Source organism: Callorhinus ursinus, unplaced genomic scaffold (genome assembly GCF_003265705.2).
Source record: "Callorhinus ursinus isolate GAN/ISIS: 27379988/994484 unplaced genomic scaffold, GSC_fseal_2.0 scaffold2, whole genome shotgun sequence".
NCBI classification, from domain to species: Eukaryota; Metazoa; Chordata; class Mammalia; order Carnivora; family Otariidae; genus Callorhinus; species Callorhinus ursinus.
The window spans coordinates 14,028,213-14,044,999 of NW_027397064.1; the positions used below are offsets into that span (position 1 = coordinate 14,028,213).

The window sequence follows — 16,787 nt, forward strand, 5'->3', positions numbered from 1 at the left end:
GCGGGCTTAAAGGCTGTGTTGTGTTTGGTCAGCTTGTCTTCCCAAGAGAGGCTGATCCTGTTCTTGCATTAATTACCCTTAAAATTGCCAAGAGATAAGGGGGTGGGGGTGGAAAGGGAGTCCCTGATTCTATTTGGTGGGTGAGAAAATCGGTTTACAGAAAGTAACAGAAATGGAGGAGCAAGGCCCCGGAGGTCTGTTCCTTCCCTGTCAGGCCCCAGGGAGGACTCAGTTCATCTGTTCTGTTGGGCCACTCTTGCAGGCAGTTGACAGCACCTCCCCAGTTTGTACGGAAGCAAAAAACACCTAAATCTGGGCCGAGGGCTGGTCCCAAGTCACGGCGAAGCAGGAGAGAGCAGGACACACCGGGAAGCCCCGATGAAGAGAGGTGGGAGAAGCTAGTGGGTTTCACGGATCAGAAGAGTGTGGAAACGTGACCTGGAGTTCTGTAGAATGCACAGACGTGGACGAATGGACCCCCCCAGAGAGCGGGACTGAGGAGGGAAACAGGCTCCCGTCCATGATCTCCTGGGTCACCCTCGTCCCTTACTGCCCCATGGTGGGGTCCACGGTGCTCTTGCCACCCAAGTGGGCACAGTCTAGTGTGATCATAACAAAAATGTCACCCTGTCCAAGGAAGGCAGTTCTACACGATGCCACCCTTTCTCCGGACCCAGGTTCCAAGTCTGGACATGAGGCCCCGTGGTGGGCGAGGTCACAACAGAAGAGAGACGCCTGACCTCCAGCCTCTCAGATCATGCCCGTCTCTTCCGGATCTCCCAAGCCAGGCCACAGTTCCTGCCAGTCCACGACTAGGTCCAAAGTCCGAATAGGGTGGGGACCCCCAAAGAACGGACTGTGGGTTTAGCCTGGCTTCCCCTGCAACCTGACGCTTACGGACTGATGTCCCTATGAGACAGTATTTCCTTCCACACAGCAGCAACACTGACCTCCGCTATCAGCAACACAGACATGTGGCTTAAGGATTTTTTTTTTTTTTTTAAGAAAAATGTATTGTCAAAGCTTGCCCACCCCGCCCCATTCCTGTTCGGGCTCCCTTGTCCAGGGGGCTAGATTCCAACTCCTTTGAGGTTCAGGGCAACCCCAAAAACCTGTGCAGCATTGGCACAAAGGTTGTAGCACAGAGGCCCACGGACGTGTAGGTGACGAACTTGTAAGGCACTTCGATCTCTAGTCTCCGCCTGGCCTCCTTGTTCCTGGTGACCACCTTGAACCACGAGTACAGCACTTGCAGGGAGAGGTTTTGCACTAGCTGGCGCACTAGAAGGATCAACACGATGCCCACGGTAAATTTGGTCAGGCCCAAGACCAACATGTCGGTGGTGAGCGGCGGGATGTCCCGAACGACAGGGAGAGACTCGGTGGGCGCAGACGCGAGCTGGAAGAAGTGATTGACCCAGAACCCGAGGGTCACCCCCGCCCCTGCGGCCAGAATGGTGGTGGTGTCCGCCCTGGTTGGGCTGTAGCAGTCAGACGCGGGGTAGTTGTAACACAGGAAGAAGGACACCACGATGGCGCACACGGGGAGCAGGGGGCTGGCCGAGTCCAGGCGGTCGATAAGGGTCCAGGCGGGGTAGGTGAGGACGATGAAGACCGCAGTGACCAGGACGCCACCCAGCACGTCCTGCAGGAAGGAGAGAAAAGAAGGACGTAAGCCGGTGCATGCCTCCCCGGGTGTGGGCAGAACTGTGAGTCAAGTACGGCCGCTTTGACATTGAAAGTACGATTTTGGCATGGCTTTATTTGGCATTGCTTTAAAAGGTGTAAAGCTGCAAAGACATTTGAGAGCAGGAAAAACAGTCGTGCTATTCATGTGTATTTTCTAGTTTTCCTGTCTGTCCTGTGGATTAAATATTCCGTGTTTTCTTAATGGGCAGCTCTAATCCCATTTTCCCCCATCTTCTATCATTTTGATTTAACATTAGGTAGCAAGTGTCATCATTTTGCAGGGGTGACGTCGTCCTTTCTTGGCAGGCCGGGGCTGCAGGCTGGCGGGGGGTGGGGGCTAGCTGCTGGGGGTGCCCCATGCACACCCCAGCTGCTGCTGTCCCTTCTAGGGTACATCTATTTGGGGTGGTTTGAGAAGACATTCTGGATGGGCTGGTGCCAGAGCTCCACCTGTCTTGGCTCCGTCTCCAGAGACGGAGTTTCAAACCGCACGCAGACCATTTCAGTGAGTGGGTGTACCATGCTTGTCTTCACTAGTCCTTCTTTAAGACATTTTAGATTGTGGTCTTCTTTCTTTTGTTCCTCCCTTTCTCTTCCACACCCCCCCCCATCCCTCCAATCCTCCCTTAAATGCCTATTTAAAATATCTTTAATATCCTGGGGCGCCTGGGTGGCTCAGTCAGGTAAGCATCTGACTTTTGATTTTGGCTCAGATCACGATCTCCAGGTCATGAGATCAAGCCTTGTGCTGGACGTGGAGCCTTGCTTGAGATTCTCTCTCTCCCTCTGCCCCCTTCCTCCCTCTCTAAAAAAATAAAATAAAGATATATATCCTTAACTCCTTAATGTCATCCATTTTCTTCTTCCCTTAGTGTTCTCACTGCAAAATTCATCAGAAGGTGAAGTCTCACTGTAATGAATAGAGGAGTATATCAAGTCAGAGAATGAGGGGCTTGCTGAGGTTTTGCTACAAAGTTTCACATGGGTTATTTTGAAAGTTTACCATTGAAAAATTAAAATATTTCCCCCAGTGCATTGGAAAATCTGAAAAGCACCAAAAAAGCACTACATAGGCATGACAGAAAATCGGAAAACCAGGGGAAAGTATAAGAAATAAAAATAGATCCTTATTTTCACCACCTAGAGTCACCCCTGTCTGTATTTTGGCATGTTGCCTTCCACTTTTTCTAGAATTCATTTTGGCTGAGAATTCTTGGAAAGAGATGTTCTTTCTTCTTCTGAACATAGTACCCTGTGTTTACTTAGCAGGCCTCCGGTATTCAGCTTTTTCTGACGTCACCCTGCACTGTCCTGACTCTTCTCTAAGAAGTCTCTTTCTTGGTTTTCTCCTTTCAGGCTTCCTCCTCTTTCCTAAACACAGGCATTTCCACAGACCCTGTCTTCCGGCCGTGTGCATTTTCTCCCTCGGAGGGTTGGTGCGGCAACATGGCTTCCTGTCTGTCCTCTCAGTGGGGCTCTCAAGTTTGGGTCTTCCTGTGTCTCTCTCACGTTAGCCCCACGTTTAACTCGACACTGGACACTGTCACCCAGACATACGGACGGCCCCCCAAACCAACTTGTCTAAGAGAATAATGACCAACAACCAAAAAGAGACATGAGTAAAGGAGAATGAGAAGTTTATAGACAAGGAAATAGGAATGCCTCTTAGACATACACAAATATATGGAAACTTACTCATAAGTGGAAATTAAACTAGGCTGAGGAGAAATGAGAAGTTACGTTCACCTAAAAGTCCGTACATGAATGTGGACAGCAGTTCTACTTATAATCCCCCCCAAACTGGAAACAACCCCAAAGTCATTCAGTGGGTGAAGGGGTAAACAAGGTGTACTGCATTCATAGGAAGGAATATTTCCCAGCTGTAAAAAAGCAACAAACTACTGAAGCATAGAGGAGCGTGGAGGAAATCTCCAGGAAATCATGCTGAACAGGAACAGCCGCTCTCCGAGGGTTACACACTGTCTGGCTCTATTTATATGACATTCTCTAAAAGATGGAACTGTAGTGACAGAGAACAGGTCAATGATTGCCAGGGTCGAGGGGTGGGGGAGGGTACTTTGGGGGGTGAATTTGTTCCATGTTATGTGCATGCTTACTCCAGTCTATACAGGTGTTAAAATCTGTAGAACCACACACCCCAAACGAAGTCAATTTTACTGTTTGCTATTAAAAATTACATTCCAAGCAAAAAAATTAAAAGCCGGGCACCTGGGTGGCTCAGCCGGTTGGGCGTCTGCCTTCAGCTCAGGTCATGATCCCAGGGTCCTGGGATCGAGCCCTGCGTCGGGCTCCCAACTCAGTGGGAAGCCTGCTTCTCCCAATGCTCAGGCTCTCTCTCTCTTTGTATCTTTCTCTGACAAACAAATACATAAAATCTTAAAAAAAAATTTTAAGTGAAATAATTCAGTCTCTCCTCTTCCCAACAGGATCTGCCTTCAATTTCCATATGAAGTGGGGATCCCAGGTGAGCCCAGCTGTGTCCTCCATGGGGTACTGGGCATATCTGGTGAACACTGGGCGGGGGGGGGGAATGGCCCGCCAAAGTGTCACCTGCTGAGGACCGAGAGTACTTTGCGTGTTTTAAAGGAACACATGTTTTGAGGGAAGGAGGAGACCCAGGCACATGAACTCATTGAACTCAACACCCCAAACAAGCCTTTACTCTCAGTGGGGAGAGAAGATTCTACCACTCAGATGGTCTCCTGGCAGCCCCACATCCTATCTGAGTTCTGAAGAAGTCAGAGAGGACGAAAGAGTCATTTTGCCTCAATTTATAAGACTCAGAGCTGAAGAAGGCTGTTTTGGGATCCCTCTGGCAGAGGGCTCTCCAAAGGGCAGAATCCATCCGTCCTTGTACCTCCAGTCCCCAGTACCCCAGGTGGGCACTGGATGATACCACCTGGCAGGAAGGACATGGTTCACGATGTCCCTTGAATCTGTCTCAGGCACAGACCTGCTGGGCGTGGGGGAGCCGCAGAGGAGATGCCGGTGACCGGCAGACAGCAGGGAGGGGGGGGGCTGACAGGGTGGGGCCACGGTACTCTGAGCAACGCCCGCCTCTCCTAGACCCACCATGGGGCACTTACTGCCAGGATCAGGGAGCTGCTGAGCCCCGAAGCAGTGGGCAAGACCAAGGCGCCCGGGCTCACGGCCTGGCCAGAAAGCAAGGAATGTAGCCAAGCCATCCTGACACCACCCCGACAGCAAGGAGGCGCTAGGGAGCTCAGACCTGTTGATGAGCACCTGCCAGGCTCTTTGAAACTCCGGAAATACTTGGTGGGGGGCATTTCGGTTAGGGGTGGGGACAAAATGCAGTTTTGAGGGGGCGCGGGGTGAAGGTTTGGAGTGATCATGCAGGTGTCAGGGAAATTCACGTGTGATCCATATCGCTGCTGGGGGCACCCCTGTCTCCTTGGCGGCGGAAGCTCAGAGGCCTGCTGGCCGTACCTGACGGCTCCCTCCGCTCGCCGCCCAAAACCCCCGTCACTATATTCCAGAGACTCCTGCTTGGCACAAAGCCCTGCTCCTGCTGTCACCACCCAGAGTTTGAACCTTCATTTCGCCTCTTGCCGGCCACTCTCCTGCCCCCAAACCTTCACTGACCAGTGTCCCGATGGCTGTTTCAATAGCAAATGTTTTCCGATTTTCCCGTGCGTTGCAGATTTCAGGGGACTGGAAGTGGGCCCAGGAGTCTGCATTTAACACCCGACCAAACCTGAGGTAGCAAGGCCCGGATAAAAACCCTGAGAAATACTAGCCTACAGATTGAGAGAGTCCAGCGTGATATGGGTTTGATTAGTCCATCATTCTAGGGTTTTCGCTCACTGCGTTCCCATTTGAACTTTTCCACTGCAGTCCGACAGGGCTGCTTGCTTTCCCCAAACATGCCCAGTACAATTCAATCCCCTAGGTTTGCATTCCTTTTATGTACCGTACACTTTAACCATCTCTATCAAGATCATATCGGTGCATCGAAGGCTTGGCTCAAAAGCTGTTTCCTTTCCCAAATACCTCGTGTATCACCGCAGTTGGAAATAACCTCTCCCTGAACTGAATGTGAAGGCCCTTGCTTAATATCCCTCGGAAAGCCCTTCCCTTCTCTGGCTTTTGCTGTGGTCATGTATCCGCATGCTTTTCCCCTGAGTTGATTACAAGACTCTGATCAGCAAGGGCACATTCTCTTGCATCTTGGCATTATCCTCAAGGCTTCTACAATAGAGATTCTCAGCAGATACTCAGTTCTTAGCGATTAGGAGAATTCAATGCCTTTCTCTTAACCTGAATATCCATAATAGTTAATACCCATTGTTTCAATACATGAAAGAAACTTTGCTTGCCTTCCTTCCTTCCGTCTTTTTTGTAACTGCAGTTAGCAATTCCCAGACATCTGGTTGGAATGTTCTTCATAAGCTAATTCTGTTCCTCTCCAATGCATCAGGAGACTACACTTAGTCCACAGCCCTAGCATTTGAGGCAAAAATAATCTTAGCCAAACATGGCTGCTGGCATAGAGTTTGTTCCTTCTAGCCACATGGTTTGATTTTCTGCCACAAAAGGTGATATTGTAATAAAGACATTTAGGTATTTTTTTAAGGAAAATACTTGAACCACCTCAAATGAGCGTTCTAAATTTATAGTAATAAAATGATCCTAAGCAGCTTCTAAAAATAAGGTCTCTAATGCTTGAAAATTCAAGAACAACTTTTTATATTACTTTTCTCAAGCTACTGAAACTACAGGAACTGACAAAAATCTCCATCTCAAAATTGCATCTGCTGTTTTGATTTGGGCGCATTCTAAATGAGGAGGTGATTTCTTTGGAACCTCTACCATTCGGCACAGGACACGGGGCCAGAGAGAAAACAGTTCTCAGGTCTCTGGCGCGGCGAAGATGGGCCGTGGGCAGAGGTCAGGGCAGGGGGCACAGGGCAGAGGTGGGAGCCAACAGCCAGCCCCGGGACAATGCTGTCCTGAGCAGGTAGACGTGACAGGCGGGGCAGAGAGGAGAGAGGGAAGGGCCTGTGTGGTTTACAGGGAGATGTAAACGGCACAGGAGATCAGGAAAAGGGAATGGTGCCAAAAGCATGGTAAGGAAAGACCTGAGGACAAAAATGGCAGAAGAGATATTCCTTACTGCGGGGGGAAAAAAAAAGGCTTAAAACTCCTTTCCATGGTACATAATTAGACTGTGAAGTGTACAAAATATTCACCACCTTGACCCAATGATTCCACTCCTGAGAGCTTATTCTAATAAATAAATAAATAAATAAATAAATAAATAAATAAATAAGCTGTTCACAAAGACTTGTGTAGAGGGATGACTCTCGTTGGGTTAGTTCAATTCATACCAATTAAGTTCAAAAAGAAACAGGTGCTCCACAACAACAATCCAGAAACACAAACAAGCAAAAATAGCACAAGGAATGGGGCAGGCATCATAATAAGAAAGAATCTGGAAAGATATAAATTAGGCATACTATAATAAGATAAAAATATGTAATAATATAGCATGAACATTTTACATTTGAGAAGATACTTTTCTGGAGCCTGATTTTTTATGGTTTCAAAGTAACCAAAAGTGAGATAATATCAGGCAGAATACAAACTTTGCATAAAGGTTGCTCCTAGTTTTATAGAAGCACATACTTGCATGCATGGGTAAAATATCGCAAAGAAATCAACTAAAATGTTAAAAAGCAGTTTTTTTCTGTTTGCATATTACAGATGATGATTATCTTCTCCATGCTTTGCAGCATTTTGTAAATTTTCTAGTCAACACCTGTTATTTTATTATAATAAAAATGTAATCCAGGTGAAGAAATCAGGATGTTAAAATCAGAATGTTTCAAAGTAGATGAAAACAGAAATAATTAACCGATGCTTATAAAAATGCCAAAAAGGGAAACACCCCCAAGCATCTATATGATAGTCAACATACCATTCCTCCAGGATGTAACTACGATTTAAAAGAAAGGCACATAAGATCCATAGTCAGGGCTACCTGACCGAGCACATTGTTCAAAATATAATGAACCTCTAATTCCATTTACCATCCCGGGTTTAAACAAAACTTTTGAAATTATTTGGAAAAAAATCATTGCACGAGACTTAACATTTTCCAAAGTTAAAATGCAGAACGATGATTTTTGAACCTATTCCCATTTTCAGTTATAACACTTAGTACTTAGATAAAAGCTTGAGCTTTATTATGTCTCATTACAGAAAACAAAAATAAAGACAGGCAATCTGGAGCGTTCAGGAAAGAATGCTAACCAAGCTAGCCCAAGCATCAGGACAAACTTCAGCGAGTGCTTGTAGAAACACATAAAATAGTGTTTTTATTCTTAGCCAAACAGAAACACTCCTCCTGGTCAATATGTCAGCCACAGGCCCCCACCCTGAGAAGGGCCAGTGTTTGTGAATTCTGACCCTACATCCCGATCCCATGCGCAGCTTACTGCCACAAATTCACATTCCCTTTCCAAACATCTTCACTGAAGAATGCTATTGAGCAGACCAACACAACACAAGGTTAGCTAACTAGAAAGAAGGGGGGAGAAGAAACCCATTCATTCAATTGTTAGGAAAGAATGCATTCAGATCTTGGAACTATTTATGCCGAGAACTCTATGATTCTGGCATCTTCCCCTCAGCCAGGTCTCCCGCTGAGAATGTGAAGGGCCCTCTCTGCCCTTGGCTGCCTTCACAGAGCAGGCTGCAGCCAGGAGCAGAGGAAAAGCCAAGACCCACCTCTTTGTACGCACCCTGAATGCTCTCAATGCGAGCAGACCCTGACGTGAAAACAAACTGGAAAAAAAAAAAATCTAAACTCCTACAATTATTCTAGAAAATAACTTGTAGTTATCGATCAATGTTTCCTAGTTAACACACTCTGAATACTTACTCACTTCCATGCTGGCTCACAATTAGTTCAATTTCTGAGAATAATGCAGATGAGATTCAGAAGAAGCCAAATGGCAAGAGGGAGGCAGTGCTGTTCATGAATATGAATATGAATGATTACGGAGAGAAACCTACATGTTATTTGATTAGCATATGTATAGAGGAGAAAGAGCGACTGCATAAATTCAAAAAATATTAATTTCCTATTGAAACACACCAACGCTCACAGGAATCAAGCAAAAGCAGGAAGATTTACCTTGCCACATGGTGTGAACGTAAGCGGTCGAACCTCCTGATATTTGTGGCTCTCTGAGTGGGCACTCTGTCGCTGATGCCCCTCCTTGCCACGACTGTCATCTAAAGCCACCTGATTTCCAAGCACAAATCTAGGACTAGGGATCACTAGGCATGGAAATTTATGGCCATAAAGAGAAAGCTTTGAAAAGGACTTTTTGAAAACTCATCAAGCTCAGGAGTAACTACATGAGGTAGAAGAAAGTATGCCACCTTTCACCTTCTGCAATTTTAAAATAAATGCTCACTTTCTAAGTGAGCACATTTAAACCTTCATTAGAATTACATTGAGGGCGCCTGGGTGGCTCAGTCGGTTAAGCGTCTGCCTTCGGCTCGGGTCATGATCCCAGGGTCCTGGGATCGAGTCCCACACCGGGCTCCCTGCTCAGCAGGAAGCCTGCTTCTCCCTCTCCCACTCCCCCTGCTTGTGTTCCTGCTCTCGCTGTCTCTCTCTGTCAAATAAATAAAATAAAATCTTAAAAAAAAAAAAAAGAATTACATTGAACTTTTGTAACAGAAAATGGTTTTCTGTAAGTGTGTTAAGAAATATGACATAAAACTTGGACATGAGGCAAAAAATACCTCATTTCAATGTCATATGGGGGAAAAGGCCACCCAAGGATGATAGAAGGGATAGTACTCTCTTCATTGTTTACTACTGATTAGACAGAGGTCTCAGACTTCATAACGTGACAGGCTAGTTGATGGATTTTTCTTTGGTAGAGATGCAAACAATTTCTGTCCAGTGGAAATGATAACCCCAAACTGATTACAGTTTGTTGCCCTATAGGACAGTAACCAATTTTGTATAACCCCGCAGTCTCAAGGTAATATTTCTTTATTAAATTATCTATAAATATTTAGTTCTATTAACTAGGCTATTCTATTAATGAAGGCTATTTCCTTCATTAATTAATCGGTTGAATAAAATCTCTGACACATTTTTTGTTTGGCCAAGAGTTAGGATTTTACCATTTAAAATGATACCCTAGCAAGTAAATAATTATTTCAAGGTTTGTTCATTTGACTAATTATCTTGGATGATTGAATATGTATATTCCATATAAGGACCACCACTGTTACCTTGTTTTACTGTGTATATCTCTTTAAATGGCACTGCTTTGCTAAACAAGTAAAAAAGGCAGGTGTTATGTTTCTTACTGTGATGGTATAAGATACTACTGCATGCTTTTTACAATATCAGTATTAGCTAAATAGATACTTAGGTATATATTTCTAAACTTTAGTCCATATGCGGCATGATTTAGGAAACAATCACTTGCTTGTCTTGGCTTCACAGAATCTAACAAGTCCGAACAGTAGATCTTCACAAAGCAGACAAAATTCCCCCACCCATAATTTGCATTAATATGCACAGCTCTAACCATAATGAATCACAAGGCTTGGCAGGTCAACGGGATTATGATAGGAGATCAAACAAGCTTTGAGACAGGTTAGAACATCATTTTTGACAACTGCTAAGCAGCCTGTTAGAATGACAAGTATAGGGGAGGGCAATCTGCTAGAAAACACAAAAGACACTGTCAAACATTTAAGGGATGTTTCTCCAATCTGGGTGGGCAGAGGGGCCTCTGAGCAACAAGAGAACAGAAGAAAGTCATGTTCAATGTAATGTAATTGAACAGGTCCATGCAGGTTGAAATTTAATTGGCACTGTCCCCATATTTGCTGGGATATTTTAGGTAGGCCGTTTTGGTGCCTTTTCAAATTGTATCTTGCTTCGAATCTGCTGGGAGGCTTCTTAAAAGGCACGTTCTGATTCAGTGGGTCTGGGTGGGGCCCGAGAGTCTGCATTTCTAACCAGCTCCCAGGGGATGCTGAGGCTGCTGGTCAGGGGACAATCTCACCTTGCTAAACCCCTGAGGCCGACGCGGGCTTTTCATAGTGAATATGGCAGGTCATGGCTGCTGGAGGGCTTCTTTGAAACATACACAAAAGACTAAAACTTCTGGATTATAGGAGTACCATACTTGAAAGTGGTAGTACAGCTTTTGAAAGTCCAAGGTCATACTCTGATGTAGAAACTCTTGTGTACAAAGAGGTACAAGAGAAAGATCTGAGAATTCTTTGTTGGCCTAGTAACAGGGGTGCTCCCATTTAGAGGAAAAGAAAATCTGTCCCAGCCCTTCGTCACTGACCTTAGGAAATGTTAGCTTGAACCCTCGAGTCCTGGCTCCCTGTGCAAACACAGAACTTCTGGAGGGCATAGTGGGCAGCCCTTGCATCACAGTAGGAACTAGAGATTAGGAGACTGGGAAAATACCCGTCCTGCTTTGAGAACTGTCCTAGTGATGTCGGATATGGCCCTGCGGTGTCCATGATGAGGCTGGACGATCCCAACTACAGGATTTTCACTTCCTTGTCACTAAGTGTGTGCCAAGTGAGAAGGCGGCAAAGCCATGCAATTTTATTACAAGCGAGAGCCAGGATACAATGAGGCACAAGATTGTGGTACATGGGCGACCCTTTGTTTTCACAAGCGCGGGTAGAGCTTGGGGTATGGTGTGGAAAGCAACCTGTGCCATCAATCTATGCACATGAAATAATTTTATGGAGGTTTCCAGGTTTTTTGTTTGTTTGTTTTTTTAAGAATCAAGTCAATTGCCGCACTTACAGGAAGACTTGTGTGCATTAAAAATATGATACATGAAGTACTTACTTCCTCTCCCAAGTGAGCATGTTTTAAGGAACATTCCCACAGACATATATAAACACAGACCTCAGTGGTGTTTCGAGATCAAAATTAAATTCTGGGGCTTATGGTGATTTTCAGAGGACAGGATGCAAGGCAGCTCCTTGACCCCCCTTTATCTGTCCGCTGTGCCCCAGTTGGGTCCGTCAGAACAGCAGCAGGACAGACTTGGGTAATAAGACCAATTCTCAGGCAGTTTTATGGCTGCAATGGATAAACAGTTCCTTTGCCCTTTGTGGCTGGAGAAACACTGCTGTTGCTTCCTGCAAGCATCATGCTCCAGCCCAACTCAACTCTTCGAGGTGGACTTCTCATTTTGAAACAGCACCACAGAGAAAGGATGGATGGATAGTAATTCTATTGAGAACTTGCTTCCCTTTTTCAATCAGGTTTGGGAGGTAGGATTACAGCAACTAAGAGGAATTTTGCTAATCAATGGTTTGCCAATTTGATTGATTCTCAAAGCCCTTTGAAACTCACATATTTGTGTAATTGCCAAAATCCATATTGTGTTGTTTCTGAAAAAAAAAAAAAAAAAAAGGACAGTGCAGGGGAATACTAAGAAATGCAAGTACCCAGTCAAAGAGGAGTTATTGTTCATGACAGTCAAGTCTCAAATCTTCCTTGTAGGAAATCCTCATGTAAATAATAATAGAGCTCAAATATTTATTGATTCATCCATTCAATAGCCATCATGTTCATTTATTTTCAACTGGCTATTACATAACAAGAAATATAGGAGGATAGAGGAGGAGGAAGATGCAGTCTTTGTCCACTAAACAAAAATAGTTTTATAGTTTTTTGTCAAAAACAAGTCAGGCTCACTATTACAAGTGCATTGCCGAGGCCTCTGTCTGTAACCACCCCGACACACACAATTTCACAACTAATGGCACCATACTCTATAAGCTGTTCCATAGAGTTCCAAAGCTTTTTTTCATTGACAATATGTCATCCACATCTTTTCATGATTACAGAACTGTATTACTTTAATGGCTATAGAACATTCCACTCTATGGAAATACTACACTTTACTTAACTAGATCTGATTGATGGACATTTAGTATATTCACATTGTTTGCTCTTAAATGCATTAATAACATCCTGGAGGGGTAGTACAGAATGGTAATTAAAAGCATGAATTCTCACATCAGACTGCTTGATTTTCAATCTCAGTCCAATCTCTTACCAGCTATAGAACCCTGGTCAGGTTACTTGACCTCTCTATGCTTCCTCTGTAAGCCTGGAATAACAATAGCACCTCTCTTGTAGAGTTGCTATGAGGTAGTCAACTGCCCTATGTGGTAGTTAATGCATGCAAAGCACTTAGAATGGTGCCCAGCAGATCACAAGTACTTTATAAATGTTTGCTGGGGCACCTAGGTGGATCAGTTGTTAAGCGTCTGCCTTCGGCTCAGGTCATGATCCCAGGGTCTTGGGACTGAGCCCCGCATCAGGCTCCCTGCTCTGCGGGGAGCCTGCTTCTCCCTCTCCCACTGCCCCTGCTTGTGTTCCCTCTCTCGCTGTGTCTCTCTGTGTCAAATAAATAAATAAAATCTTTAAAAAAAATAAAAAAAAAACGTTTGCTGTTATTTTCACTTTTACACTTGTGAAATTATATGCTTTAGAGCAAACTCCTAGAATTGGGCTAGAAGCCCAGAAGACTAAGAATGTACACTTCAGACATCCATATATTCTGCAAAATGTCCTCCAAAAAGCCTAATCTGATGGATTATCCATATCTCTAAAAATAGTCATCCTTGCTTGGTAGATATGAGATCTGGAGTTATCTGACCAAGCTGGTTACACTGACTTAGTGCACACTGTGGGCAAGTGGAAATGGCAAGAGTCCAGTTCAGGGACACTGAAGGAAAGGACACAAAGAATTCTATACCTAGCAAAAGTATCCTGCAAAAAACAAAGTGAAACAAAGCCATTTCCAAAAGAAACAAAAACTGAGAGAATTCATCACCCGCATAAACATGCTAAAAGAAACACTAAATAGACAATTTAAGCAGAAAGAATGAGATGCCACATGGACGAACAGAACTGTAGGAAGGAATGAAGAACAAAAGAAAGAATAAATACATGGACGAACCTAAATATACGTTCACTATAAAACCATAAAAATAAGTTCTTGTGGGCTTTAAATATATGTAGAATTGAATTTCATTTAATGACTCACTCCTCCCAGGGAGTGGTAAAGGTGCTAGTTTGCATTTGACTCTCATAAATCAAGGATGCATGTTGTAATCTCTTGGGTAACCACTAAAAGAACTGTAAAGATTTTCTAACAAGCCCACAGAGGATCAAAACCAGGAGAGTTACAATACTTGACCAAAGTTGGAGGACTTTTACCACCTGACATCAAGACTTATTACAAAGCCACAGTAAAGAAGGAGGTGGTATTGGCATGAAGACAAACTGACACAAGAGAGTAGGGTGTATATATATGGGGAGTGTCAACAGTCATTTGATTTATGACAAAACTGATGCTTTAGTAAATGGAGAAAGGACAATCCTTACAAATAGCACTGAGCATATTGGGTATTCCTACAGAACACAGATGGATCAAAAATCAATTCCAAGTAGACTGGATCTAAATAAGAAAAGCAAAATAAAAATCTTCTCAAGAGAATATCTTTAAGACCATGTGATGGGCAAAAGTATCTTAAACAGGACACAAAAAGTTGTAAACATAGTTTGATCATTGGGCTATGTTAAAATTAAGAACTTCTCTTTACCTAAAATTACCACTAATAGAGCAAAAAGGCAAGCCACAGGATGGGAAAAGAAATTTGCAATACTGTACATATATCCAACTAGTGACTCACCAATAGAGACGAGCAACACAGCAAAAAAAAAAAAAAAAAAAAAGTCAAAAGACAAATAGGCACCCCACAAAGGAGGATATATAAATGGCCAATAAACATATGAAAAGGGGCTGTCATTATTCATCAGAGAAATCAAAATAAAGGCACAATGAACTACTATTACACACCCCCTCACACTACTACAATGAAAATGGCTGACGTTAGGACGGTGGGCAGAGATGCAGGGAACTGGAAATCTCATATACCACCGATAGGAGTGGAAATTGGCATAATTCTTCAGAAGACACAACAGTGTATCCTAAAGCTGAGCCTACCTTATGACCTAGCAATTTTACTTCTACATTTATACTCAATAGCTAAACGTACGTACTCGCTCTAAAAGCCATGTCAAAGGAAGTTCAGAATAGCATCACTTACAATAGCCTCAAGCTGGAAACAATCCAAAATATCCATCGGTAACAGAAGGGATAAAGTGTGATATGGTCGTACATTCTAATACTATCCAGCAATGAACATTAATGAACTAAAGCTACATACAACAACATGGGTAAATATCACAAAGAAAATAGTAAGTGAAAGGTGCCCAAGACAGAAGAATGCCTAGTGTATAATTCCATCCTTAGTTCCACTAAGGGATGGGGTCAGAGATCTGCGGAGGGGGTACTTGGAAGGGGTGTGGTGTAGAGGACATGGGGGGCACTTCTGAGGTACCGGTAATGCTCTATGTACCGTGGCCTGGATGGTGGTTACCTGGGGGGTGCTTACTTATCTCTCCCTCTCTTCTAGGTACCACGTACACACCTATATCCAGGCACCAGGTTCTCCATGAAATTCTCAAGTCTGTTAGGAACTACAGAACCTTCTTCCTCATCCCTGGCTGCATCATTATCCTATTTATTAAAAGAAACGTGTGAGGTACTGAGTGGCCTGTCTTTGGACACCCTTCCTTCTCTCCTAAGAACTGGGCCCTCAGGGAGCCTCAGCTTCATGCTGTTGATGCCCGCTCCACGGTCCCTTCTCCCACAGCAAGACAACTGCCACATTCGACTCTGGGAGTTCGAGAAGCTCGAAACAGAGTAGCCAAACTCACACGGTATTTACTGTGGCAGTGACACTTCTAGTCCATTGTTCACGAGTTTATTCTTTCAGGCAGAAGAAAATAATGTTGAACACAGATCAGATGATGTGAGCTAGCCTCCTCCTATGGTGAATGCAGTATTCAGTCTAACAGATGAATCCTGTCAAATCCAACTCAATAAAGTACAAAGAAATAAAAGAGAAAACGCTGATTTGTGAACAGATTACAGATGATTATGCATTCCACTCACTATCGTGAGTGCACTTACTATCAGGCACTCTGGTGGGAATTTCGGGGCATACGAAGGTGAGGCAAGTCAGATTCTTAGCCTCAAGAGCCTAACAGTCAAAAGGATGACTACAACCCACCACATGCCTGTACCATAGCTTGCTCTTACTGCTAATTAAGTGATCTTTACACATCCAAATGCCCCGTGACCTAAGAGACTTTGAATGAAAGTCTCTCAAGGGTCCTTACCTCTACTGAAATAGAAATATTTGTCGGTGAGTTAAAGGAAAGGTCAGGAAATTCACACTCTTGCCTTCTCTGTTGGCAAAACATAGGTTTGCCTAGCACACCCACTTCTTGGAAATTACTGCGAGCAGAGTTTTTCAGAGTCTGCTTAGAAGAAACTAGATGACAATGGGAACAAGGATCCCAAAGCCTGATGGAAATGGTCAGCTGGTCCCCTGTGTCCATTCCCACCTCCCGCTGAACTGGGGACATGGAGAAGTTAAAGACGCCGTTCCCGCCGCTCCTCCGGAAGTCAGGCCCCCCATCCAGGTGCAGTTGGGGAAGCCACCTTCCTCTCCTTCCTGCATATCCTGGTGAAGTCCCAGTAACGTGAATTGCAGCAGCTTGTCTAAGGATTCTGGTGTCTGTCACCAGCTCCTAGTTTTCTAGAGGCATCTGTGGCCGTGGTTACAGTGGCTGGACCCAGCCCAGCATCCGTTCATGTGGTTGGTGAGTGTGATGGGGTGGGGATCACAAGGGTGGCGGTGGCATCGGCCCTTCAGCTCCTGGGGGCCAGCAGCAGCCACGGGCTCTCTCTGCCTGTCAAGCCCTTCCCACATTCTGTGAGGACTGCATTCCCCGTGCTTCATTTCCCTTTGCTAAAATACCTAGAGTTGATTCTATTTGTTCACTCCAATCTAGAGTCCTAGGTTGTGTTTTTGTTTTTAATAAAACTCTATTGTTTAATTAGCATTTACCAAGAGCCCGTCAATAGATGTCAGGATGGAGGCAGTCCAGAAAC

General features: G+C 44.5%; 1 protein-coding gene and 1 long non-coding RNA gene across 10 annotated transcripts in view; one reads left to right on the forward strand and one right to left on the reverse strand.

The window, feature by feature from the left end:
* Positions 1-779: 779 nt before the first annotated feature.
* SGPP2 (sphingosine-1-phosphate phosphatase 2) overlaps positions 780-16,787 on the reverse strand; it is a 176,371-nt gene continuing 160,363 nt past the window's right edge. For all 9 annotated transcript variants that reach the window (XM_073878081.1, XM_073878078.1, XM_073878089.1 and 6 more), the window contains one exon: positions 780-1,645. In XM_073878081.1, coding sequence (XP_073734182.1) covers positions 1,094-1,645 — 552 coding nt within the window. In that variant the 3' untranslated portion in view covers positions 780-1,093. The remainder of the gene's footprint in view (positions 1,646-16,787) is intronic.
* Positions 3,425-15,455, forward strand: LOC141370194 (uncharacterized). The gene is made up of 3 exons (XR_012374039.1): positions 3,425-3,728; positions 4,137-4,174; positions 15,241-15,455. It is a non-coding gene; the product is annotated as an uncharacterized lncRNA (long non-coding RNA).